At 33.2% G+C, this 24729-nt stretch overlaps 1 protein-coding gene across 3 annotated transcripts in view; it reads right to left on the bottom strand.

The window, feature by feature from the left end:
• Positions 1-24729, bottom strand: part of CNBD1 (cyclic nucleotide binding domain containing 1) — a 433866-nt gene that overhangs the window by 205363 nt on the left and 203774 nt on the right. For all 3 annotated transcript variants that reach the window (XM_027571402.1, XM_027571412.1, XM_027571422.1), the window contains one exon: positions 10119-10264. In XM_027571402.1, the coding sequence (XP_027427203.1) occupies positions 10119-10264 (146 nt within the window). The remainder of the gene's footprint in view (positions 1-10118; positions 10265-24729) is intronic.

Genomic DNA, 24729 nt, shown 5'->3' with positions numbered 1-24729 from the left:
CCCATTCCAAGGGTTACATTTTCATCTTTCTTGATTGTGCTCATTGAAGTTCAAAATTTTAAATTTTTATAAAATCCAAATTATCTCGTTTCTTTTTTGTCACTTGTGCTTTCTGTGTCATGTTTAAGAAAGCATAACTTAATCCATGGTCACAAATATTAATTTGTAAATTTTCCCTTAAGAGTTTTATAGTTCTGTTCTTACATTTAGGTCTTTGATCCATTTTAGATTAGTAATTATATATGGTGTGAGTTAAAGGTCTGACTTCATTCTTTAGCATGTGGATGGATATACAGTGCCAGCACCATTTGTTGAAAAAATTACCTTTTCTGGAATTGAATTTTCTTGACGCTCTTGTTGCAAATCAATTGACCATGAAATTAAAGCTTTATTTCTGCACTTTCAATTTTATTCCATTAATCTCTATGTCTATCTTTGTGCTGGTTTATACTGCCTTGAAACTGTAGGTTTGTAATAAGTTTCAAAATCAGATGTGTGTGTCCTCTAACTTTGTCATTTGTTTCTTAAAAAGTTGCTTTTCAGGGCCCTCTAAATTTCCATAGAATTTTAGCGTCAGCTTACGAACCCATACAAAAAGACAGCTGGTATTTTCACTAGGGACTGTGTTAAATCTGTAGAAGAATTTAGGAGTATTACCATCTAAACAATATTAGGTCTTTTGATCTATGAATATTGGAGGTTTTTCTATTTATTTACACGTCATCTTTTCCAAAATAGGTTATGTTTTTGAGGCTACTGTAAATGGAATTGCTTTCTTAATATTATTTCCAGATTGTTTATTGCTCCTTTAAATATTTGGTGGATTTCAACATGAAGCCATATGGATCTGGGCTTTTCTTTGTGGGTATATTTTAAATTACTAATTAAATATATTTATTTGATATAGATCTATTCAGATATTTCTATTTCTTCTTGAACCAGTTTTGATAGTTTGTATCTTTCTAGAAATTTGTTCATTATATCTAAGGTATATACTTTTTTGGCATACAGTTATTCAATGTATCCCTTATAATCTTTTTTATTTTTAAAAGGTTAATGATGACGCTTACTTTTTCATTGCTGATTTTAGTAATTGGAATGCTCTTGATGAACCTAGATAAATGTTTGTCTATCTTGTTGTTCTTTGCAAAGAACATAGTTTCGGTTTTGATTTTCTCTATTGTTTTTATATTCTTTATTCCACTTATGTCCATTATAACATTTATTATTTCTTTCCTTCTCTGCTTGTTTTGGGATTAGTGTTTGTTTGTTTGTTTGTGTGTTTGTTTTTTATATACAGGCTCTATGAATGGGCCTATTCCTGGAAGCCACCAGACAGGTCAAATCACTTGGATGGAACTTTTAAGAGGGAAGCAAACCTATTCTGCCACCTCCAGTGGCTGTTAGTCTGCTGGTTTTTACAGTTACCATAACTGCAAGTCTGCTGCTTTTCAGGTTACTGCAGAGCTGTTATAGTGAGATGGGAAGAGGGGTAGTCAATATGTTGTAAAACTCTTCTTACCAAGATTCCCCCATTTTTCTGGAATAAACACACCTGGATTGTTGTAGGTCTTTTCCAGAGTTCTGAAAAAGTTGATATTGACAGTTTTTGCTAGTCTGTTAATTCCATGAACACTCTTTAGGAAATGTCATCCTAGAACACTGAAGAAAAGTTACTTTCAAAAGTCTTACTGCTTTTCAAATATTAAATTAACAGTGTTATTTTTTTAGTTCTTATCTTGCATGTTGACATAGCGAGGCATCTTTTGCATGCGTTTTCTGACCACTCTATCTGCATTACCTTGTCCAGCTTACTTAATATCTCTGTCTCTCAAGTTCCTCTTTTGTAAAATGAGGATTATAACCACAAATGTCATAGAATTTTGAAAGTATTATGCAAGGTAGTACTTATAAATTATTTACAGTGCCAGATCAATAAATATTATATAAAACATATAATTATTCTATGAAAAATGCTGCTGGTATACTGATAGGGATTGCATTAAATTTGTAGATTGCTTTGGGTAGACATTTTAACAATATTTCTTCTTCCAATCCATGAGCATGGAATGTCTTTCCATTTTTTTATGTCCTCTTCAATTTCTTTCATCAGTATTTTATAGTTTTCAGAGAATAAGTCTTTCACCAGTTTGGTTAAGTTTACCTGTAGATATTTTATTGTTTTTCGTGCAATTGTACATCGAATTGTATTCTTAACTTCTCTTCCTGCTGCTTCATTATTAGTATGTAGGAATGCAATAGATTTCTGTACATTGATTTTCTATCCTGCAACTTTACTGAAATCATTTATCAGTACTAGCAGGTTTTTTCTTTAAATTTTTTATTGTTATGTTAATCACCACACATTACACCATTAGTTTTTGATGTAGTGTTCCATGATTCATTCTTTGTGCATAACACCCAGTGTTCCACGCAGAACGTGCCCTCTTTAATACCCATCACCAGGATAACCCATCCCCCCACCCCCCTCCCCTCTAGAACCCTCAGTTTGTTTTTCAGAGTCCATCGTCTCTCATGGTTCGTCTCCCCCTCCGATTTACTCCCCTTCATTCTTCCCCTCTTGCTATCTTCTTTTTTTCTTCTTAACATATATTGCATTATTTATTTCAGAGGTACAGATCTGTGATTCAAGTACTAGCAGTTTTTTGGTGGAGTCTTTAGAGTTTCCTACTTATAGCATCATGTGACCTGCAAATAGTGAGAGTTTTACTTCTTCCTTACCAATTTGGATGTCTTTTATTTCTTGTTGTTGTCTGATTTCTGTGGCTAGGACTTCCAATAATACGTTGAATAAAAGTGGTGGGAGTAGGTATCCTTCTCTTATTCCAGACCTTACGGGAAAAGCTCTCAGTTTTGCACCATTGATTATGATGTTGGAGGTGGGTTTTTCATATAAAATAATAATTCATTATTATGTTGAGGTATGTTACCTCTAGACCTACTTTGCTGAGAGTTTTTATCATAAATGGATATTGTACTTTGTTATATGCTTTTTCTGCATCTATTGAAATGGTCAAGTGGCTTTTTTTTATCCTTTCTGTTATTGATGCGATGTATCACATTGATTGTTTTGTGAATATTGAACCATGCTTGCACCCCTGGAATAAATCCCACTTAATCGTGGTGAATGATTTTTTAATGTATTAAGTTCAGTTTGCAAATATTTTGTTGAGGATTTTTGCATCTATATTCATCAGAGATATTGGTCTGTAGTTCTCTTTTTTTTTTGTGGTGTCTTTATCTGGTTTTGGTATCACAGTGATATTGGCCTCATAAAATGAATTTGGAAGTTTTTCTTACTCTTTAATTTTTGGGAATAGTTTGAGAAAAATAGGTTTTAACTCTTCTTTAAATGTTTGGGAGAATGCACCTGGGGAGCCATCTGGTCCTGGAATTTTATTTTGGGGGAGTTTTTGATCACTGATTCAAGTTCATTGCTGGTAATAGACGGTTCAAATTTTCAATTTCTTCTTAGCTTCAATTTTGGTAGATTATGTTTCTGGGAATTTATCCATTTCTAGGTTGTCCAATTTGTTGGCATGTAGGTTTTCATAATATTTTGTTACAATTGTTTGTATTTCTGTGGTGCTGACTGTTTTTTCTCCTCTTTCATTAGTGATTTTGTTTATTTGGGTCCTCTCTCTGTCTCTTTCTCTCTTTTGGTTAGTCTGGCTAGAGGTTTATCAATTTCTCCAAAGAAGACATACAGAACAGCAACAGACACATGAAAAGATGTTCAACATCACTCATCATCAGGGAAATGCAAATCAAAAATAATGAGGTATCACCTCATACCTGTTGGAATGACTAAAATAAAACACCAAAAACAACAAGTGTTGGTGAGGATGTGGAGAAAAAGGAACTCTCTTGCAGTGTTGGTGGGAAAGCAAACTGGTGCAGCCACTGTGCAAAACAGTATGGATGTTCCTCAAAAAATTAAATTAGAACCACTCTATTATCCAATAATTGCACTACCGAGTATTTACCCCAAAACTACAAAAACAGTAATTCAAGGGATACCCCTATGTTAATTGCAGCATTATTTACAATAGCAAAACTATGAAAGCAGCTTAACTGTCCACTGATAGATGAATAGATAAGGAAGATATAGTGTAATATATATTACACTACACACACACACAAACACACATACACACACACTATGGAATATTATTCAGCTATAAAAAAGAATGAAATCTTGGCATTTCAAACAACATGGATAGAACTAGAGAGTATAATGCTAACCGAAATAAGTCAGTCAGAGAAAGACAAATATCATCATCTCCCTCACAGTAGAATTTAAGAAACAAAACAAACAAGCAAAGGAAAAAAAAAAGAAAGAGAGAGAGGCAAACCAAAAAACAGACTCTTAACTATAGAGAACAAACTGATGGTTACTAGAGGGCAGATAGGTGGGAGGACAGGTTAAATGGTGATGGGGATTAAGGAATGCACTCGGTGTGATGATGTTTGGGATGTTTGGGATTGTTGAATTACAACTATGGGATTGTTGAATATAACACTGTATTTTAACTAACTGGAATTAAAACAAATACAAAAAAATAAAACAATGAAAAAATAAAATACGTAATTATTATTATCATCATTTAAAAAATTTCTAGCCATTCTCTATTCCTGTGCTTTCTTTTTTCATAGAACATATTTCCTGAAATTATATTATGTTTTAATTTGATATTTATTTCCTGTTTTCTCACACTAGAAAATAAGTTCCAGTGAGAGTCACTAGCAAACCCTCAATACATGGTTGTTAATTAAATGAATTTATGTTTATATTATTGCAGGAAATGGAAACCAGTTCTGTGTAATTTTCATTCCTAAGCATTTACACAATACCACATTGCCTTTTTTGCACATATAACCAAAGTACATAAAAAGCTTTATTTAAAAATAACTCCTCATAATTGGACAAAGCTGTCAACTCTTCTGAGATATGGCAATCCAAGAATTAGTCTAGAGAAGCTAAAATATATTATTTATATTCTGATTATTTTCTCATTAAAATCAGGTAGGTTTTTAAAAAAATATTAATTCCTAGATATGAAGTAGTACAATTATATAAAGCAACCTGAAAAGTAGTTGTTTTTGTTTTTGTTTTTTTTTTAAAGATTTATTTACTTATGTTAGAGAGAGAGCACACACACGAGCAAGGAGAGGGGCAGAGAGAGAGGGAAAGAGTCTTACGTAGACTGTGCTAAGTGCAGATCCCAATGAGATCCATCTCATGACCCTGAGATCACAACCTAAGCTGAAACTAAGAGCTGGCCAGCTTGACCCACTGTACCACCAGGCAGCCCAGTAGTTTTTTATTAATTGAAAATATTCCAATAACAAAAATGGAGAAAGTTATGCATATGGAGCTTCCATACTTACTAATACTCCTGTATCAAATGCTCAGAGCAGGTATTTGTTGTGCTTGGGTAGCAAGCATTCTGATCAGGTGTTGGATATTTCTAACATCATTTCTGGTTATAAGTTTCACTATTTAGAAAGTAAGATTCCATGGCAACATTAAAGAAATAAATATCATGGCAAGGGTTTCTGGTATTGCCATGTGATTGAAAAGTTTATGTTTTTGTTTGCATTAATTTTCTCAAAGCCTTACAACCATCTCTTGGATAGGGAGAGACAGAAATGGAACTGGGTCCTCACAATGCAGATAAAGACTGAAAAAGGTTTCTGGCCAGATTTCAAGGACGAATCTTCATGAATCTCAGGGAACACCACCTTAGTTGCAGTGAAAGTATATCCATACTTTAGGATCAGTGCATGTTCTTCAAGGCAGGTTTGCTTTTAAGAGAACCTTAATCTTTACGATAGGCCTAAATATTTGCCTCTTTCTATTATAAGAGTATATTATTTGAATTATGGTTAATTTACTTATGGAAAAGATGCCCATTAAATTTTTTATGAGACTTGGCTACTGTGTTTTTATATGTTACATGAAATTTAAACCACAACAGAAAAGAAAGTCTATATAGGCTGAAGAAATGTTAAAATTTAGTAACATAAAAATATTTTTCAGCATTAAAAATAAATACAGGAGTTTATTTAAATGAGGAACTATGGTGTTTTTGAGATATAACCTCATAAAAGGTGGGAGTAAAATGAAATAAAATGAAAGAAATAACCCCATAAAGAAAGGGGAACCCTCCTACACTGCTGGTGGGAACGCAAGCTGGTACAGCCACTCTGGAAAACAGTCTGAAGGTTCCTCAAAAAGTTGAAAATAGAGCTACCCTACGACCCAGCAATTGCACTACTGGGTATTTACCCCAAAGATACAAATGTAGTGATCCAAAGGTGTACATGCACCCTGATGTTTATAGCAGCAATGTCCACAATAGCCAAACTGTGGAAAGAGCCAAGATGTCCATCAACAGATGAATGGATAAAGAAGATGTGGTATATATATATACTATGGAATATTATGCAGCCATCAAAAAATGAAATCTTGCCACTTGCAATGATGTGGATAGAACTAGAGGGTATTATGCTAAATGAAATAAGTCAATCAGAGAAAGACAAGTATCATATGATCTCACCGATAAGAGGAATTCTTAATCTCAGGAAACAAACTGAGGGTTGCTGGAGTGGTGAGGAGTGGGAGGGATGGGGTGGCTGGGTGATGGACACTGGAGAGGGTATGTGCCATGGTGAGCACTGTGAATTGTGTAAGAGTGTTGAATCACAGACCTGTACCTCTGAAACAAATAATACATTATATGTTAAAAAAAAAAAAAGAAGATAGTAGGAAGGGAAAAATGAAGGGAGGGAAATCGGAGGGAGAGAAAAACCATGAGAGACTATGGACTCTGAGAAACAAACAGGGTTCTAGAGGGGAGGGGTTGGGGGGATGGGTTAGTCCGGTGATGGGTATTTTTTTTTTTTAGCCCGGTGATGGGTATTAAAGAGGGCATGTATTGAATGGAGCACTGGGTGTTATACGCAAACAATGAATCGTGGAACACTACATCAAAAACTAATGATGTAATGTATGGTGACTAACATAATAAAATAAAATTAAAAAAAAGAAATAACCTCATAAGACTTAATGGACTTCAAAAAGAAAACAGTAAAGATGATAAAGATATAAAAGAAAAAAATCCCTTACAGTAATTATTTCATGGAAATCTATCAAAGTTAATATAAGGGTAGACAGTAATAAAATTTTGATCTGGGATCTAATTCCATGTTAGCCACTAAATTGAATTCTGAAGTAAGTTAATTCTCTTAGCTTTCATGAGCTTTAGGTTGCCAATCATAAAAATGCCTGCTGCTCAGGCCATATTATAAGAGATCCGATGGAAAATTCCTGAAACCACTTGAATTAAGTAACACATATTTTGGGCTATATATCTATATAGCATACAGAGAGTGATAATTATACACAATATATAGCTTATATAGTATTTTTATTACAGCAATATAGGTAATATTTAGACATAGTAATATGTCTAATAATATGGTAATATAAGTAATCTTATAGTAATTATATATGTGTTAGCCAGTACTTAAAATCATAATACTGTTATCCTGTTAATACTTTATTGTTTAAGAAAGCTGAGTGAGATGCTGAGTGAGTAATGGGGAGTTTAGGAAGCTGCCTTAAATAACAAAGCTCCAAAGAACTTGCCAGAAGAGACCAGAAGGTGCAAAGAGCTATGTGGAATTGTAGGAGAGAAACCAAAGCCTTAGCCACAGATTGAAGTCAGCAGCCTGGTGATGAGGGGCTACTAGGGGGAATACTTTAAATAATAGCAGAGGGGGTGAAAGACACACATGAGTAGAGAAAAGAGAGAAACACTTGGTTGCACCTGTTTTTTAAGTTGGATGAATGAAGAGATTTACAAAGGTCAGATATTTAATGAGTTGACTACTTTGATAGTGAAACAGATCTGGACTGTCTGAATCAGATGTCTTAAAAACTCAAGAGAATGATTCTGACACAGGTATATGCAAAGACAGAGACTTCTACATTTTTTAATAAAGTGTTTGAAAATATGCTCTATTAAAATATAAATTGGAAAACCGTATTTAATATGAAAGATCAAATTAAAGTTGATATGCATTTGTCAAGGAATGAAAGTTCCCATTTTAATAGTCAATCACCCAAGTTACAAGATACCATCAGAAAAAGTTTTTGCTTCCGAAATATAATTTTAAAACCTTTTTGAAAAAACAAATATGCAGTTACAATACTCTAACCCATGAATATACCTTTATTGTAAAAAATTCAACACAAATATACGTAGAAGAAAGAGCTAATTCTTCACTGTCTCTCAATTCTCCCCTCCACCAAGGTAACAGTTTTTAAAATACATATTTTTTACTGTTTTTCTGGATCTACTGATCTACCTCTGTGTACTTTTTACTATGAATTTTTATATATGTATATATGCAGATATATATGTAAATATAACTTCAGGTTTTCATAAATATGTGAAAATATAACCATATTATTTATATAACTCCACAATTGCTCTATTTTTATCTACTGTCTTTAATAATTTTAATAAGTTTCCATGTCAGTATACAGAGAGATCTACCTCATTCTTTTTAACAACTGCCTAGAATTCCATTGAATACATGTATCATAATGTAGTCTGTCTTTCATTCCATGGAAGAGATGTATCACATTGTAATTTATCTTCTATTGAAGGTCATCTATGTTGTTTCCATATTTTTACCATAATAAATATAATTTCAGGGATTTATGATAAAAACAAATTAATTTTTAAACTTACTATCCTCAAGTTAATGCAAAGCAATGTTGAATGTTCTTTCTTGCCTTTCAAAATCATTTTATCCTTTGCAAAACTCCTATGATTTAATTTTCACTGCTTGATGTCAGATTAAACGAAACTAATTATAAGAGATGACCACTGGGGGAAAAGTCTTGAAATATGTCAATAGATATATGACATATTTCAATAGACACATGTTCTCTGAAATTACAGTTAGATTTTTAAGACATGATCCTGATGAACCACTTTATAAAAACAGTAGCATAATAGACAGAGAATGAGTTAAAGTGTGTTTGAAATTCAATTCTATTCAGGAATATTCTGCATGATATTTTATGCCTTAGGGTTCTCAACTGCAGAGAATAATAATATCTACTTTTATTTGTGTCTGTGATGAATAAATAAGGGATATCCCCTGAAATAAAGAATATATTATATAAACTTAATTCTGCTTTTCTAATAGGTATTTGACAAATGCAAAAAACGGTGTTGAATTCTGTCGGGTTAGGTGTGTGTGTGTGACTCTGTGTGTGGACATTTGTATACCCCTCAAAAATTACAATATAAAATACTTCTATTAATGTATCCAATGTATCCTTGGTAAAGGGACTAGAAATTTAAAATTGGGAAACTAAAATCTGTCTGGAGAGGTTTTTTTTTTTTAAAGATTTTATTTATTTATTTGAGAGAGAGAGAGAATGAGAGATAGGAAGCACGAGTGGGAAGAGGGTCAGAGGGAAAAGCAGACTCCCCGCTGAGCAGGAAGCCCGGTGTGGGACTCGATCCCGGGACTCCAGGATCATGACCCGAGCCGAAGGCAGTCGCTTAACCAACTGAGCCACCCAGGCGCCCTGTCTGGAGAGGTTTTGTACCCAATATCCGGGTCAGTATCTGGATAAGTCAAATAATTGCTATGACCATTTGCTGTCCTAACTATGAAATCCAATGCTGGATTGACATTAAATGTGTATATCAATGAGTGGCTTTCAAAGTATAGTCCCCATTCTAGTAGTGTCATCTGGAAAATTGTTGGAAATGCAATTAAGTCCCATCCCACACCTACCAAATCAGAAACTTTAGAATTGAACACAGCAATTTAAGTGTTCTGGGTGATTCTGATGCATGCTCAAGGTGGAGAAAACACTAGTGTATATCTTTAAAACATCCATACTAAAATGTGGAATGTTACTCATTTCAGTACTTATAACTACAAACAAAATACACCCAAACAGCACATTTTAATGTATCAAGTGAAAATATCAATATCATAGAGAACTCAAAATAGTGACATACATTTTATGTTGCCAAATTCCCTCTAGATTAGTCTGTTACCTGTACTGCCTTTTACCCAGGTTTCGGAAATGACACTCTTACTAAGAGTTTTCAGATGCTCCTCAGGTAGTTGACAGGTCAAATCTGGAATTGTTTTCAGCATTTTCCACACAGTTTTGTGTTCATGCAATGTCCTATAAATGGGCCTTAAAACAACATCAAAAAGATTGCAAATTGAGAGAACACAGCTTAACTACAAAGAAACAAAAAATTCTTGATTTTTGAGCTTTCAAATTTGCATTTCTTTTTTATTTAAGGTTTGCTTAAGGATACCTATGATGATATTCTATTTTTGTCTTGGTAATCAACTTTAGAATTTATTCTCCTTCCAGCACTAAGATGCACATCCATGAAACTTTAAACTTCAGGAAATTACATAGTGCCTTTACCTTCTTTTTATAGAAAGCTCCATGCTTCAATTGTAAGAATGTATCTTTTATTACTGTCATTATAATTATAAAGACCTCTTTCATATAGTAAAAAAAATTGATTTTTTATCCAGTGTATACTTTTAATCCTTTCCAAGTACTGTTTTTTTCTAAGATTTTTATTTATTTATTTGACAGAGAGAGAGACAGTGAGAGAGGGAACATAAGCAGGGGGAGTGGGAGTGGGAGAAACAGGCTTCCCGCTGAGCAGGGAGCCGAATGCAGGGCTCCATCCCAGGACCCTGGGATCATGACCTGAACCAAAGGCAGACGCTTAATGACTGAGCCACCCAGGTACCCCAATCCTTTCCAAGTACTATTAAAGTTAGATCAAATGAAGCTATAACTTAACATTTGATAAATATTTTGACTGAAAAAATGCACATGTAATTTTAAGTAAAACACAATCATCATATGATGGATGATATTTTTTTGCTTTAATCATTAAATTCACTGTTTAATATATATAATAACATAATAAAGATACAAAATTCATGTTGATCCTAAGTTCTCAAGAGGCTAACCTAACATATCACTGCTAAATACTCAGTATTTTTCAAGCAACTTTTAAAAATCTATTGTGAAAAATCAGTTTAGCAGCAGAAAGGGAATTTGGGATACACATAAATGCAGCTTTGCCAGAAATAGTCCCGGTTTAGATGTAATGTCCAGTTGAGCCACTTGGTATGCATGTGATTGTGTGTGCATGTTTACTAGATGACAATATATATTATGCTTTTTGTTGGGGGTTTTAGCAAAAAAGAAGTTGGAAAAATACTAATGTAGTAGATAGTCTTAAGAAATAGTCTTGAGAAAACTGGCTTCCTAGTTAACATCATTTAAAAGTGTGTACTGCAGATGCAGTAGTAAACATGAGTGTTATTAAATAGCATGATATCATAACCAAAACCTAAAATATGTATCATTGATTTAGCAATGAAACAAGAGTTGGTAAAAAAAAAAAATAATATCACAGACCAAAAAAAATGGCAAAACATTTGATCTATTAGTTGCCTGCAATAATTTGGAAAGCATACCAAGTACCTAGGAAACCCACTGTTTCACAGAAAGTAGTTGGAAAGAGCCAGAAAGTTGAAAGTTAATGTGTTTTGTTTGCTTAATGTTACTTCTTCGTTGCAATGTATTATCAGGTGCCTAAAATTGGACAGTTTTCAAGTATAAACAAGAAGCAATAGAGAAGATCTAGAAATGTGGGGCATAAATGGAAAAGCCAAGTGCTTCTTGATTCCATGCAATAACAAAAAAAATGAAAGAAATTTGACTATCAAAGGTCTATTACATTTTCTCAATTAAATAAAGGCACTTAACCCTGTGCCAAAGGCACAACCAAGCCTATTGTTACAGAAGAATTTAAGGTAGCCTACATTAAGAGAAAGGCAGGCACAGGGAGAAGAAATAAACAAGGATTTAAAAACAATGTCTAGAACAGAAACTTGGATTTGGTTACTGGTATGCAGAAGACACTGGGGACAGATCATAAACCCTGACAAATGATCAGCACAGTCCACAGTTCTGAAATTCCTATGAAACTTCATTTGATTTTAACATACACCCCTGTGTTTACCAACCTCAAAATGATAAATCAAGACATTCATGTCTGAAAACTTGGCCTTCATTTCCTTTCTTTAAACATGGCCTTCCTTCACTTCTCTCTCAATTTCTATCTTTATCATTTGTCAGGAATTTTTTTATGTTATGTTAATCACCATACAGTACATCATTAGTTTTTGATGCAGTGTTCCATGATTCATTGTTTGTGAATAACACCCAGTGCTCCATTTATGTGCCCTACCCATCTCCTGGTATTCCTGGGTTAGCCAAGAATGTTTTTTACAAACATCATACCCACTCTTTCCTTACCTACTCTATATACAAAAGCTATTAGGAAAGAAATTAGATTAACAAAAAGAAAAAAAAAATCATACATTGAGAGATGTTAAGAAAACTATAATGCCCAAACTATTATTAGTAAAAAGGATTTTTTTATTAATAGTGTCATTAGTATCATTAGGAGTTATCAGACCACATACAATGGTGTGAAAGAAAATGTTATTCTCTTGAATTTTCATTTAGCCACCTCTACGTCTATTTCTAGCTCTAAATCCAGCTAATCACAAAAAGCAAAATGTTAATATATTCTAAGTATTTAGAAACATATTAGTTAGAAACAAAATAATTTCAAGATTTTCCTTTTTACTTCTTTTTTTCCTGGTGATTACATCAAACCTAAGAGCTCATAGAGTCATGACAAGTTATGGAGCTGGTTTCTGATTACAAGTATCTACGCGCACTGGCATCTGATGAGTGGAAACTATCACGTACAACCATTGGCATCCATGTTGGCATCTGTTGAATTTCTAAATGTTTCCAGTTGTAGGTACACATCATTTAGATTTTTGTTAAGCTCTTGTAAACCTGTCGACTTTTTCACTCTTGGCTAATTCTTCACATTTCTTGCGGTAAGGAGAGAGTTTGATTGCCTCAGTGAATATCTCTGAGGCAATGGGACACTGGTTAGGGCTCTCTTAAGACCTTTACATCTTAATACTAGTTCACTCACATTTACTCAGATGTGCAAATGAAATGGAGCTTCTGCATTTTTCTACAACTGTAGTCTAACAGTCCCCCATCTACTAGATTAGAGTTAAAGCAAAAAATCCTTGCATTTTCCTCTTAACAATATTCCATGTCTTCTTATACAGGCTCCATTTAACTTAAATGTTGAGGATACATAGAGTTTAGCTTCCCATAGTGGCTGATTTATATGGTTTTTCTTCAAGGACTTAAAGACTGTTTAGTAAAAATATTTAGTCTTCCAGAGTTACTCTAGTCACAATTCTTTTTCCCAAGAGGTGATGCAAGTATATCCGGGGATTAACTGTGTCCTTCTGGCATTGGCTAGAGGAACGGCTGGTCTGCATGTGCGGAAAATTTTGCAGAAGAAATATAATCAACTTACAGTACAGAACACATAAACACAGCCATTAAACTTGGGTAGGATGTTTGCCAATAAAACAAGAGTAAATCAGAGCAGTCAAGTACAAATAAGGGGATAAAACAAGCGGAATATGTTGTAAGAATTTAATATTTAAATTGAGGATTGGAGAAGTTAATTTCCTCAAAGACACATAGCTAATAATAATAAAAAAGAAACGGAAATACTAAAACTTGCTGAGCGATGAGCAAATCATGCTGCTAACACACACCACACACAAACACACAGGTGCAGAAACACAAAAAACCCTTAAATTTAAATAGAATAATTCCAGACACTCAAAATAAGTTGATGAGTTCTTTAATAGAAAAAAAACACACAATTTTCTCATTTAAAACAGAGTCAAATATTATATGTGGAAAGGTACACATGATAGCTTTAGGTAATATATTAAAAGTTGATAATAAGTAGTCAATAACAGAAATAGTTAAAGTATTCGACTGCATGTTTTCAAGAAGATATCATCTAGGTTATTACAGAATAAGTGATATAATGCAGAATCCTATGTAGAAAGATAAACCTGCAGTATTGGTGACATGTTATTAAGGCATACATTGCATGATTGCAAATATATCAGAAATACTCTAGGGGCAAGATTATAACTGAATCTTAATGATCTGATTTTATAATTGAAAAATATAATTAAAATATTCACTGCAGACATTTCATTTTATGAGCTAGAACTTAATGATTCAGAAATTACTATCGTAAGATTGTTTCCTTTACACAACTTGATTTTCAAGTGTCAACTTATCTCGTCAGTTATTGCCATCACCTGGTTTCCTCTTCCTTTAAAACAAGATAACTGTAAACTAGGCCATACCTGAAATAATAATTATCAAGTATATATTATTTCATCCACTAAACTATCATTCTAAAGTGTTGCATATAGTTTGGCAAAAGAACTGCATCGTCTATTAGTTATTTATTTATTTTCACTTAATTTAAAATACCTAAGCTGGTTAATTTGAAGAACTATCTGACTATCCAGGTATTAGAAATTCTGTTAAGACAGCTTCCTATTCAGGGTGCCTGGGTGGCTCAGTCAGTCTCTTGATTTTGGCTCAGGTCATGATCTCAGGTTCATGAGATGGAGCCCAGTGTCAGGCTCCACACTGGGCATGGAGCCTGCTTAAAATTCTCTCTGTTCCTCTCCCTCTGCCTCCACAAGCCCCAGCCCCCCAACCCTGTCTTGGCTGTCCAGCTCACACGTGCTCTCTCTCTCCCTAAAAAAAAAAAAAAGAAGAAGACAGCTTCTTATTCTTGTGTGGTCAAATAGAAAAGAAAAACAAAAAAACCAGGAGTAATTCTGATTGCAAGACCTTTTTCAGGAGGGGTTACCAGAGGCTCATGAAGGTCTCTAAAATGAAAGTATATGTCAGAGATGCTAATTAATTTTTTTACTTCTCAAGGACTTATAAACATCAAAGAAAATATTTCTAGGTCCTGTCATAAAACAATCATTTTTTAATTGGAAGTAAAGATATTTGGAGATAGACCTGATGCATAAATTTGAAGAGCTGTCAAAGTAAAGAGGGATTAAGATTATTCTGTCTGGCAATTATGAATAGAGGTGATAAAGAAGTCAATTTTTTTTAAATTAAGTTATAATAAAAATATTAGAAACAATAAAACAGATCCTTGGGGATATATACATATATGTGTGTGTGTGTGTGTATACACACACACACACACACACACACACACACAATTCAAGTGTTAGTTCCCTATCAAAATCCTCCTGCTGTTTGGGTTCACACTTTCTTTTAATAATGGTTAAAAATAACCTACTAAACAGAAATCAACAGGAGGCTCAGTTTCATGTGCTGTTGGAAATTTGATAATCCTCTAACATCCCTGGGAATTTGGGAAAGCTTATGTTTCTCCCAGTAGTTTCTTGTTTTCCTATTTTCACTGAATGCTTAATTTCTGGTCTAGAAGGCAGAATATGCTGTGGTCAGTTTTATTTTTTCTTTTAAATAAAATTTTATCATTTCTATGTATAAGAGTCAGGTCAAATAGAGACTAGATTACCACTTGTTTCAGTTTTTAATATTTTCACTAATACTACCATGTGATTCTTTGTACAAGGATTGTACAGAGCAGTAGTATTTAAAAACACATACACAGTCACAGAGGGGTTTGTTCAAACTAAATTTTACATAGATTGTACATAATGTCCATAAAAGAGTAACTAAAAAAAGAAAAGAAAAAGCATAACTATGCTAGTTTAAGGAATAGGAGAACAAGTCAGTTTCCGCATGAGGTATAGTTTCCACATGGACCAATATGTACACCTAAAGGAGCTGTCAGGAATCCATAAGGCTGGTGGAAAATTATGGGAAATCCAAGCTTCCTTTCAACATGGATATTCTGTTATCTTAATTAGTTGGTTTCCCACTATATTGTACTTATATTATCATACAATTATAAGGAATTACATTTTCTTATCCAATTTCTTCCTTTTAAAATGAGGAAGTTGAGTCTTATATATGTTAAGTAACTTGCCCAAGGTCACACAAATAATAAATAGAGGAGCCAGGATTTTATCCCAGGCAGTCTCACTCTGGAGTCCAGGTCCCCATCTACCTAGCCACTATACTAAGTCAAATCTTCTAGTGATTTTCATTTATTTTCAGTTATTAGGCTAATTGACTTAAAGCAGGGGCTATTCCAGGTTTTGTTGAGTTGACACAAAAATAAAAAAGAATACAAATTTACAAATTAAAAAATTGGTACAAATGGGAATAGAGTTGACCCTTGAACAACACAAAGGTTCGGGGCACTGACCCCCTATAGAGTCAAAAATCCACATATAACTTTTAACTCCCCCAAAATTATGTACTAAATAACCTACTGTTGATGAAAAACTTTACTGGCTAAACATAAACAGTTAACACATATTTTGTATGTTATATGTATTATATGCTGTATTCTTAGAATAAAGAAAATAAAACATTATTACGAAAATCATAATGAAGAGAAATATATATTTACCGTGCTATACTGTATTTATCAAAAAAGAAATGTGTGTATAAGTGGACCCGCACAGTTTAAGCCTGTGTGTTCAAGAGTCAATTGTAGTTATTTAGAAAGAGGAGAAAGCACTACAAATTAAAATTTTTAAAAGCTGGATGGTTTTAAATCACAACAAAAATCCAGAAAAAGATATGTTACAGTACTTTTATTAATTACTTGCCTATGTACATCTATAATAATTATTTTTATAGAGTTTGTCCTGAATTTCTTATATATCTCCACTTCTTTGCATGACAGTAATTTTATATTATTTTTTATTGAGAGAATACAGTCTTCTCTTGAGCTTGGCTGGTAGAATTTTTTTAAATTATTCTTAATAATTTTGAAATAATTTTTCTGGCTTCACAACTGATTATTAGCATAACATAAAATTTCAGGATTCCTGTCAAATTTGGGAAAATCCATACCCACATTGCTTTCATTTATGAGCTATAAGATTTGGAAAGCTCTTCCACAGATTTAACTCTTTCCATATATTCTAAAGTATGTGTCAGTCCACGTGTCTGGTACCAGCTTGCCATAGAATGGTTGTTTATGGTGATAAGAGCTCTGGTTCTGTTTCTTTATGTCAAGATGCTGTTGAATCCACTCTGTCTAGTAGGGCTATTCCTGACAGCCATTCATACACAAGCATAACAAGCAGTAACTTGCATATGTAGCAGTGACTAAGAACCAAAAATTATATCTCACTAGACCAAACTGAAATGTATCTCTAATGCAATTTTCCATAAACTGAATCCCCAAAATGCTTAAAGCTACTCCAATGCCAGGTGCCATGAAAGTGAAATGTAAGGAAATTGGCAGGCAAAGGGGGAAAAAAAAGTGATCACAGTCAAAATAGCTCACTTTGGAAATTATACAGGAACTATGAGCATGTGAATTCATTTCTAGGGTTTCTCCCAGGGTCTTAGATGGGACCCATGCAAATCAAATAACAGACCTAAAGTTTAAGCTTCATTACCTTCAAGGTATATCTACCTCTGAGTTAAGCAAAAGAAATAATAAGAAGAAAATAGGATCAGTAATTAAGGTTAATTAAAAACAAGGCTTTAAATCTGGAGTAAAGGTAGGTTAAAATAAAAGAGACAGAGTGTGAAGTAAGGAACACAGAGCAAAGTAAAATCATGAGCCTGAATGAGAGGCCGTGGAGGAATTGCCTCAAATTAGGGGAAAAAATAGTAGAAATGGCATGGTAAATCATCAACTGAGAGCAGAATACCTGGGAGTCTGTTACGTTTGGATATATCTGTCCCCAGAACACATGCCCTGCAAGCCCGATGAGCAGAATACCTGGGACTGTTACATTTGGATACATCTGTCCCCAGAACAGATGCCCTGCATGCCCAATCACATGAGTTCCTCAAAGATTTCAAAAACTTGCTTTAATTTGATGCCCTTATGTGTATCCCCATACATGAACATTTTCAGAAACTGCACAACTAAAATCTCTGGGCTTTAGAAGGTACATAAAATTTTATTAAATGTTTTGTGAGCCAGAGATTAGTGGGATAGAAAAATCTGGCTAAAAAGATCACTTTAATTAAAGGATACACACATGCATATCTTTGGGCCTCCTCAATAGTTTTCAAAGCAGCCTTTATAACATTATTTAAAACGGTTTAAAAAAGCAACCCTCCCCACGTCATTTATTTATCCATTTTCCCTGTATGTTTTCGAGTAATTCACTATCAAATTATTTTTCTGGAATCTTGTGTGCACTTGAAATTTTTCGTGAATCATTAATCATTAATATGCACATCACTTTCTGTCTGACTTCTCACTTGAATTGCCTAATCAGTCAAGGATGAACAAACAGAATAACAATTGATTTTATTTGATCATCCAAATTCATATGACAAATGTTGATTATTATCAGTTTTTCCAGAAATTGAGTTTGGTCATTCATATGGAGTGCAGACATCAGAATCACAGCATGATCTGGGTTCACTTTGCTATTCCAATACACAGTTGAAAATTGAAAGATCAACAACAGCAACTTTAACTCTTCAAGCTTAAAAAAAAGCTCTTATGATTAGAAAATAGATTATTTTTTTAAAATGTCTCTTTCCCCTCGTTGTTTGGGGAGGATGATTTCTTTTCCTTAAAAGCCACGTTGTACCACCAGAATGAAATTGCAGATTTCCCTTCACTTCACAAGGACAGGACTGAAGAAAATAATACATTAGGCTGCTAATTGGAATTTTTGTAAAAAGAGTGGGGGGGTCATAAAACAAGTTTCAAACAGCTTAAATTTCTATGTATTCGTGGTTCCAACACCAAACTTGAGAATTTTGAGAATCCTCAGAAAAGAAACCTCATCAAAGAGCACTTTCACAAATTCAGCCCAGAAGACCTGAGTGGTTAGCAACAGCCACACAAAAAAGGGCATCAATAAGTTCTCAAAATACAGTTGACCCTTGAACAACACAGGTCTGAACTGTGTGATACATTTACATGCAGATTCTTTACTGCACTGTAATTCATTTACAGCACTGTAAATGAATTTTCTCTTCTTTATGATTTTTCATTAACATTTTTTTCTAGCTTACTTATTGCAAGAATACAGTATATAATACATGTAACATACAAAATATATATTAATAGACTGCTAATGTTATCAGTAAGATTTCTGGTAAACAGTAGGCTATTAGTAGCTTAAGTTTTTGTGGAGTCAGAAGTTATACATGGATTTTCAACTACATGGTGGTGGGGCGTGGGGGGATGTTGGTGCTCCTAATCCCTACATTGTTCATGGGTCAATGTGCTTCAAAAGTCGCCTGTAATCTTGCTCCTGGAACACACTCAGCAGCAGTAAACTGACTGAGCCACCCAGGCACCCTTGTTTAGAACTTTTGTTTAAGGTTTTCTACATTTTTTTTTATGCTTAGACATTTGAAATGGCTGCTTCCAAGACACAAAATTGATGAGATGGATTTTTCTGTAAAAGAAATTTACAGGCAATTTTGTTGGGAATCTTAATTATTCTTAACATTATCACCCTATTTCTCTTTTCTGTGCTCAAAGGAATGTAATAACTGCATGTCAGATTCAGAAGGCAAACAACAGCTTCTACCCACATTTTGGACTTTTGAGATCAGCTAAAAAAGTCTCTACTGTTTGACCATTCATTCATTCATTTGCTTATTTGGCAAATAGTTTTGTGCAACGGTTAATTTTAGGTATTATTCTAAATAAATAATTATTCTATTATTTGACATACAATAGAGTAAAGACAAATATGTTCCTTGCCTCACAAAACCTTAAATTCAAAAAGAAAGTCAGACATTAAACACAACTTATGTCTGTGAAAGTGTACAGCACTGTGTCCCATGGAAATACTGAGACATATCTAGTCTAGGGTGGTCAGAAAATATTTCCAAAAATGAAAGTGTATAAACTGACACCTGAAGGATAAGTTGGACAATGGGGAAAGGGAAGTATTGCATGCAAAAGTAATTGCTTGTGAAAGGTCCAGAGTCAAGTATTTAAGAAACACTTAGGGAAGAAAGCCCAGAGTGGTTGGAGCAGAGGGCTATAAGGAAACTGGACATAAAGTGAGGCTAACATGATACTCAAGGGGAAATTCTAGAGGGCATGTAAACCGTGTGAAGAATTTTAGACTTTGTCATAAAGAAAGGTAAAGATATGCAAGGGCTTTAGTAAGAGGAATAACTGAACAGATTTGCATTTTTGAAAGTTCACTCTGGCTATAGAGAATGGATTAGAGTATTGTAAAACTAATGCACTAAAATCAGGTTACAGCAGATTATATATGAAAAATTCCACCTAGTAGGTTAACTTTTTAAAATTGGTTTGAAAAATGTTAAGTGAACTTAATGGGTCAAGCAAAATACAGTACAATTCATTATCAGGCAGGCAAATCGTCCTTCCACAGGAGTAACACTGGTATCACCAATATTATTGATATCAAGGCTGGAGAGACTTCCTTTGTCAGGATAGCTGACTGGTAATGCCAGTTTGAAAATTTCCAGTCCAAAATAATCTGTTATGTTTAGTGTCTTGAATTTCTGACTACATTTCAGTTACTGTCAAAATGTTAATCAGGAAAAATGAAATACAAGAAATAACCTGTTACTCCCCTCTTTAGCATACCTTTCATGATATATTCTATTCTTATCTAATGTTAGGACCATGAAAATCTACAAACTTAAATTTTATTAGGCTAGTTCCAACTTTTCCATAATTTGAGGGGAAATATATGTTTAACAAAGCCACAAATAGTAATGTGTATCGGTTGGATGGATGGATGGATGGATGGATGGATGGATGGATGGATGGATAGGTAGAGTTGCAGACGTATATATAATTAAAATAGTCACATATTTGGATTTCAATATCTATCTACAGATATTTCTATATATCTGAAGATAGAGATATATATATCTGTAGGTAGACATTGAAATAGATATTGAAATCTGTTATACTAACCTAAATTTATATATATCTGTAATATATATAGATACATATCTGTGATATATAGATATATATCCATAGATATATATTGGAATATGGCTATATAAATATTTTAATTTTTAAATATAAAAATATTTTTTGTAGATTTATAAGAAAATGACAATACAGAGAAAATCCATTAGGCACTGAGTAAAAAGAAAAACTAAAATGTTGGATAATGTTGTCAATTATGTATTTCAATATTTGCTTCTCAGCAGGAAAATTTGACGTTCAAATTGATTTTTTTAAACTGATGATAATTAATGCATTTCTATTTCCTTCTGGGATGCATAAAAACGTTTGAGCTAAATTTAGTGCTAAGACACATCAAGCATGTTAGCTAAGTATACTATATATTACATGTAAAATAGGAATTGATTTATTTAAATAAATTTAAATTAAGAGTAAGGATTCAAGAATAAATTTAAAATAGCAATCAAATTTATAATAAATTTAAAATAGGAACATTGTATTGTGGTCCACTGGATAATATGAGATTCAAAGAACAGATATGTTTTTTTTTTTTTCTCCTAGCAGTTTTACACACTTTTTAAGAAGAATCTCTTTTGTCATTGTTGGGTGGTTTTTTTGTTTGTTTGTTTTTTAACTTTGGAAGGGCTTGAAGTGGATATGGCAAGAGCGATGGATGGCTAGGATGAGGGCATGGAATGGAGCTAGGAAGGAAGTATTTTTACTTCTTAATTAGATTGGGTATTTGAAGGGAGAGAAAATAATCTTGGAAGACCATCAGTTTCCGGACTTATGAAATTGTAAATGTGGTGGTAGAATTTAATGAGATGGGAAAGGCTTCAGAAGAAGCAAGTTTAGTAGAATGAACAAGAATTTAGTTTTGGATTTAGAAAGTGAGATATGCCAAGTGATACATCAAGTAGATAACTTATCCAAATCACTACAGGAAAAAAAATAACTAGAATAAATGCTTCTAGGCATCTGCTTCTGGGAAAGATAGATTAACAGGGACTTGATTTACTCTCCTGCCTGAAACAATTAAAAATGAGATACCATATATAAAATAATGGTTTTACAGACAGTGAATATCAGGCAGAGAAAATCCATGATCTTGTAAACAAGATACAAAGGTAAGATGCATGATTTTCCTAGTGTACAGAAAAAAGAAAATTTCTATGCTGTAGCATGAGGAGAGGGAACCCAGTCTCCCAGAATTGAAAAGTCATATCCAAGAGTCAAGGAGGGGTTAAGGTAGCCAGAGTACACAAGAAAATTATTGTAGAGGAGAAAAATGCAGAAAGAAAGAGAGCCCCCAAAATTTGCAAAAAGTGCCTGTTGAGTCTTTAGTATTATCATTGCTCCCATGTAAATAAATTATCATAGGCTGGAAACTGAACCACCTGAAAGTGTCAGAGGGAACAATATATGGAGCTCAACTACGTCTGGGATGTTCCTTTTTCCAAAAGGCAGAGTGGAAACCTTGTAATTCACAGGAGATAGGATAAAGTACTAGTGAAGGTTTGGCTTTAGTATTAAGGAAAAATAACCCCAGACTAAATGCTATACTGATGTTGCCTAACAAAACCTAAAGTCAGAACTTGAAAGGATTACGGTTTCTAATAAACCTAACTAATCATTGAACAAAGCTCAAAATTATTTATAATAATATAAAAATATTCAGCATCTAATAAGGTAAAATAATCACAAAGACTGGTATCTAATCAAATATTACCAAGCATGCAGAGCAAATACTATTAGAGCTCAAGGATAAATAGACAAATATACAATTATAGTCAAGACTTCAATATCTTTCTTTCAAAAATCGATATAAAAATATAGCAAATAAGGCTATAGAAATCTTGAACAACTTGACCTAATTGATATTTATAGAACACTCCCCCCCAATGAGAGCAGAATATACATTATTTTCAATTGTACGTGAAACTTTTACCAAGATAGATGATATTACGTATCATGAAACAGTATATTTACAAGGAATAATATCATGAAATATATATCCTCAGAGCACAATAAATTAGAAATCAATAACAGAAAGCTCTCTGAAAAATTCCCAAATATATTTGCAAACTAAATAACATATTTCTAAACAACCCACAGATCAAGAAAGAAACTGAAAGGAGAATTGGAAAGTATTTTGTCCTAAATGAAAATAAAAACTCAACATATTAAAATTTGTGGGATATAGCCAAAATAGTAGTTACAAAGAGACATACTATTAAACACCCATATTAGAAAGAAGAAATGGTTAGAACCAATGACTTCAGCTTCCACCACAAAAAACTAAAAAAAAAAAGAGAACTTAAATCCAAAATAAGCAGTAGGAAAGGAATACTAAGGATCATAGTAGAATCCAAGTGGAGGAGAAAATCAATGAAATAATGAAATCAAAAGCTGGTTCTTTGAGATCAGTAAATCTGATAAACCGCTAGCCATATTGAGCAAGAATACAATAGTGAAGATATAAATAACCAACATCAAGAATGACAGATATGACATCTCTATAGATTATTTGGGTATTAAAGGAGTAACAAGTGAATATCATAAACAACTTTATGTTAATAAACTCAACAACTGCATGAAATAGATAGATTTCTTAAAAGACAAAAACTGCTTACTGTCATCCAAGAAGAAAGAGATAATTTCTATGGTCATATACCTAATTTAAAAAAATTAAATTTGAAATTACACAAGTGAACAAGGAAACCTTGAAAGGTTTTATCCATATATTATGTATTGCCTTGATTGAAGTAATGGTTTCAGAGATGTAGTGTACCTTTGCCAAATGTACCAAACTGTGCACTTTAAACGTGTAGTTTATTATGTGTTAATTGTAACTCAATAAAATAACTTTAAAAAAATGAATAGATGCTTTTGATTTAAAATCCAGACATTATTTTGTTAATCACACTCCTCCAAAATAACTTTTTAAGATAGGAATATAAAAACAATAACAAAACATCAAAGAGATAAAGGAGGATGTCATCAGTTGATAAGAGGATGCCTCACATTTCCCAGGAAGAAAGTGTATAGAAGAGTATAGACAGATGAAGTCCAGAGCATTCTTAGGAGAGGCAGTTGCAGCAGAGGACATGGTCCGTGTGCTTTGTAGAACTCAAAAAAAAAACCCTGGAGCTGTCTATAGCAAATAAAATGGAGAAAAAAATAGGAAAAAATAGAAGTGGAGATGCAATAAAAAGTGTTAGTTGAAGGTCACAATTCTGCAAAATTACTTCCTAACCTAGAATGAAAATAAGAGTATGCATATAATAAGGAAGACATACTTAAGAAACAACATCCAACATAACACATTATATATATATATTTGTGTGTGTTTACATATATGACAAGATATCAACATATTAGGTGTACTTTTGGAGAAATATTTTCAGAACTAACACAAAGTGGTAATTGAGCAATAGATGATAATCAAAATATATGTTTTCCAAAATACATGTACAAATGTATTTGTAGAATAAATTCATCATCATTTCTGAAAACAACCAACACATGTATAAAATGCAGTGAATAACTACTAGGTATTTACCCAAAGGATGAAAATATAGTGATCTGAAGGGTCACCTGCATTCCAATGTTTATACCAGCAATGTCCACAACAGCCAAACTATGGAAAGAACCCAAGTGTTCATCGACAGATGAATGGATA

Source organism: Zalophus californianus, chromosome 4 (genome assembly GCF_009762305.2).
Source record: "Zalophus californianus isolate mZalCal1 chromosome 4, mZalCal1.pri.v2, whole genome shotgun sequence".
NCBI classification, from domain to species: domain Eukaryota; kingdom Metazoa; phylum Chordata; class Mammalia; order Carnivora; family Otariidae; genus Zalophus; species Zalophus californianus.
The sequence above is the reverse complement of the archived record's forward strand: the minus strand, read 5'-3'. Positions and strand labels throughout refer to the sequence as shown.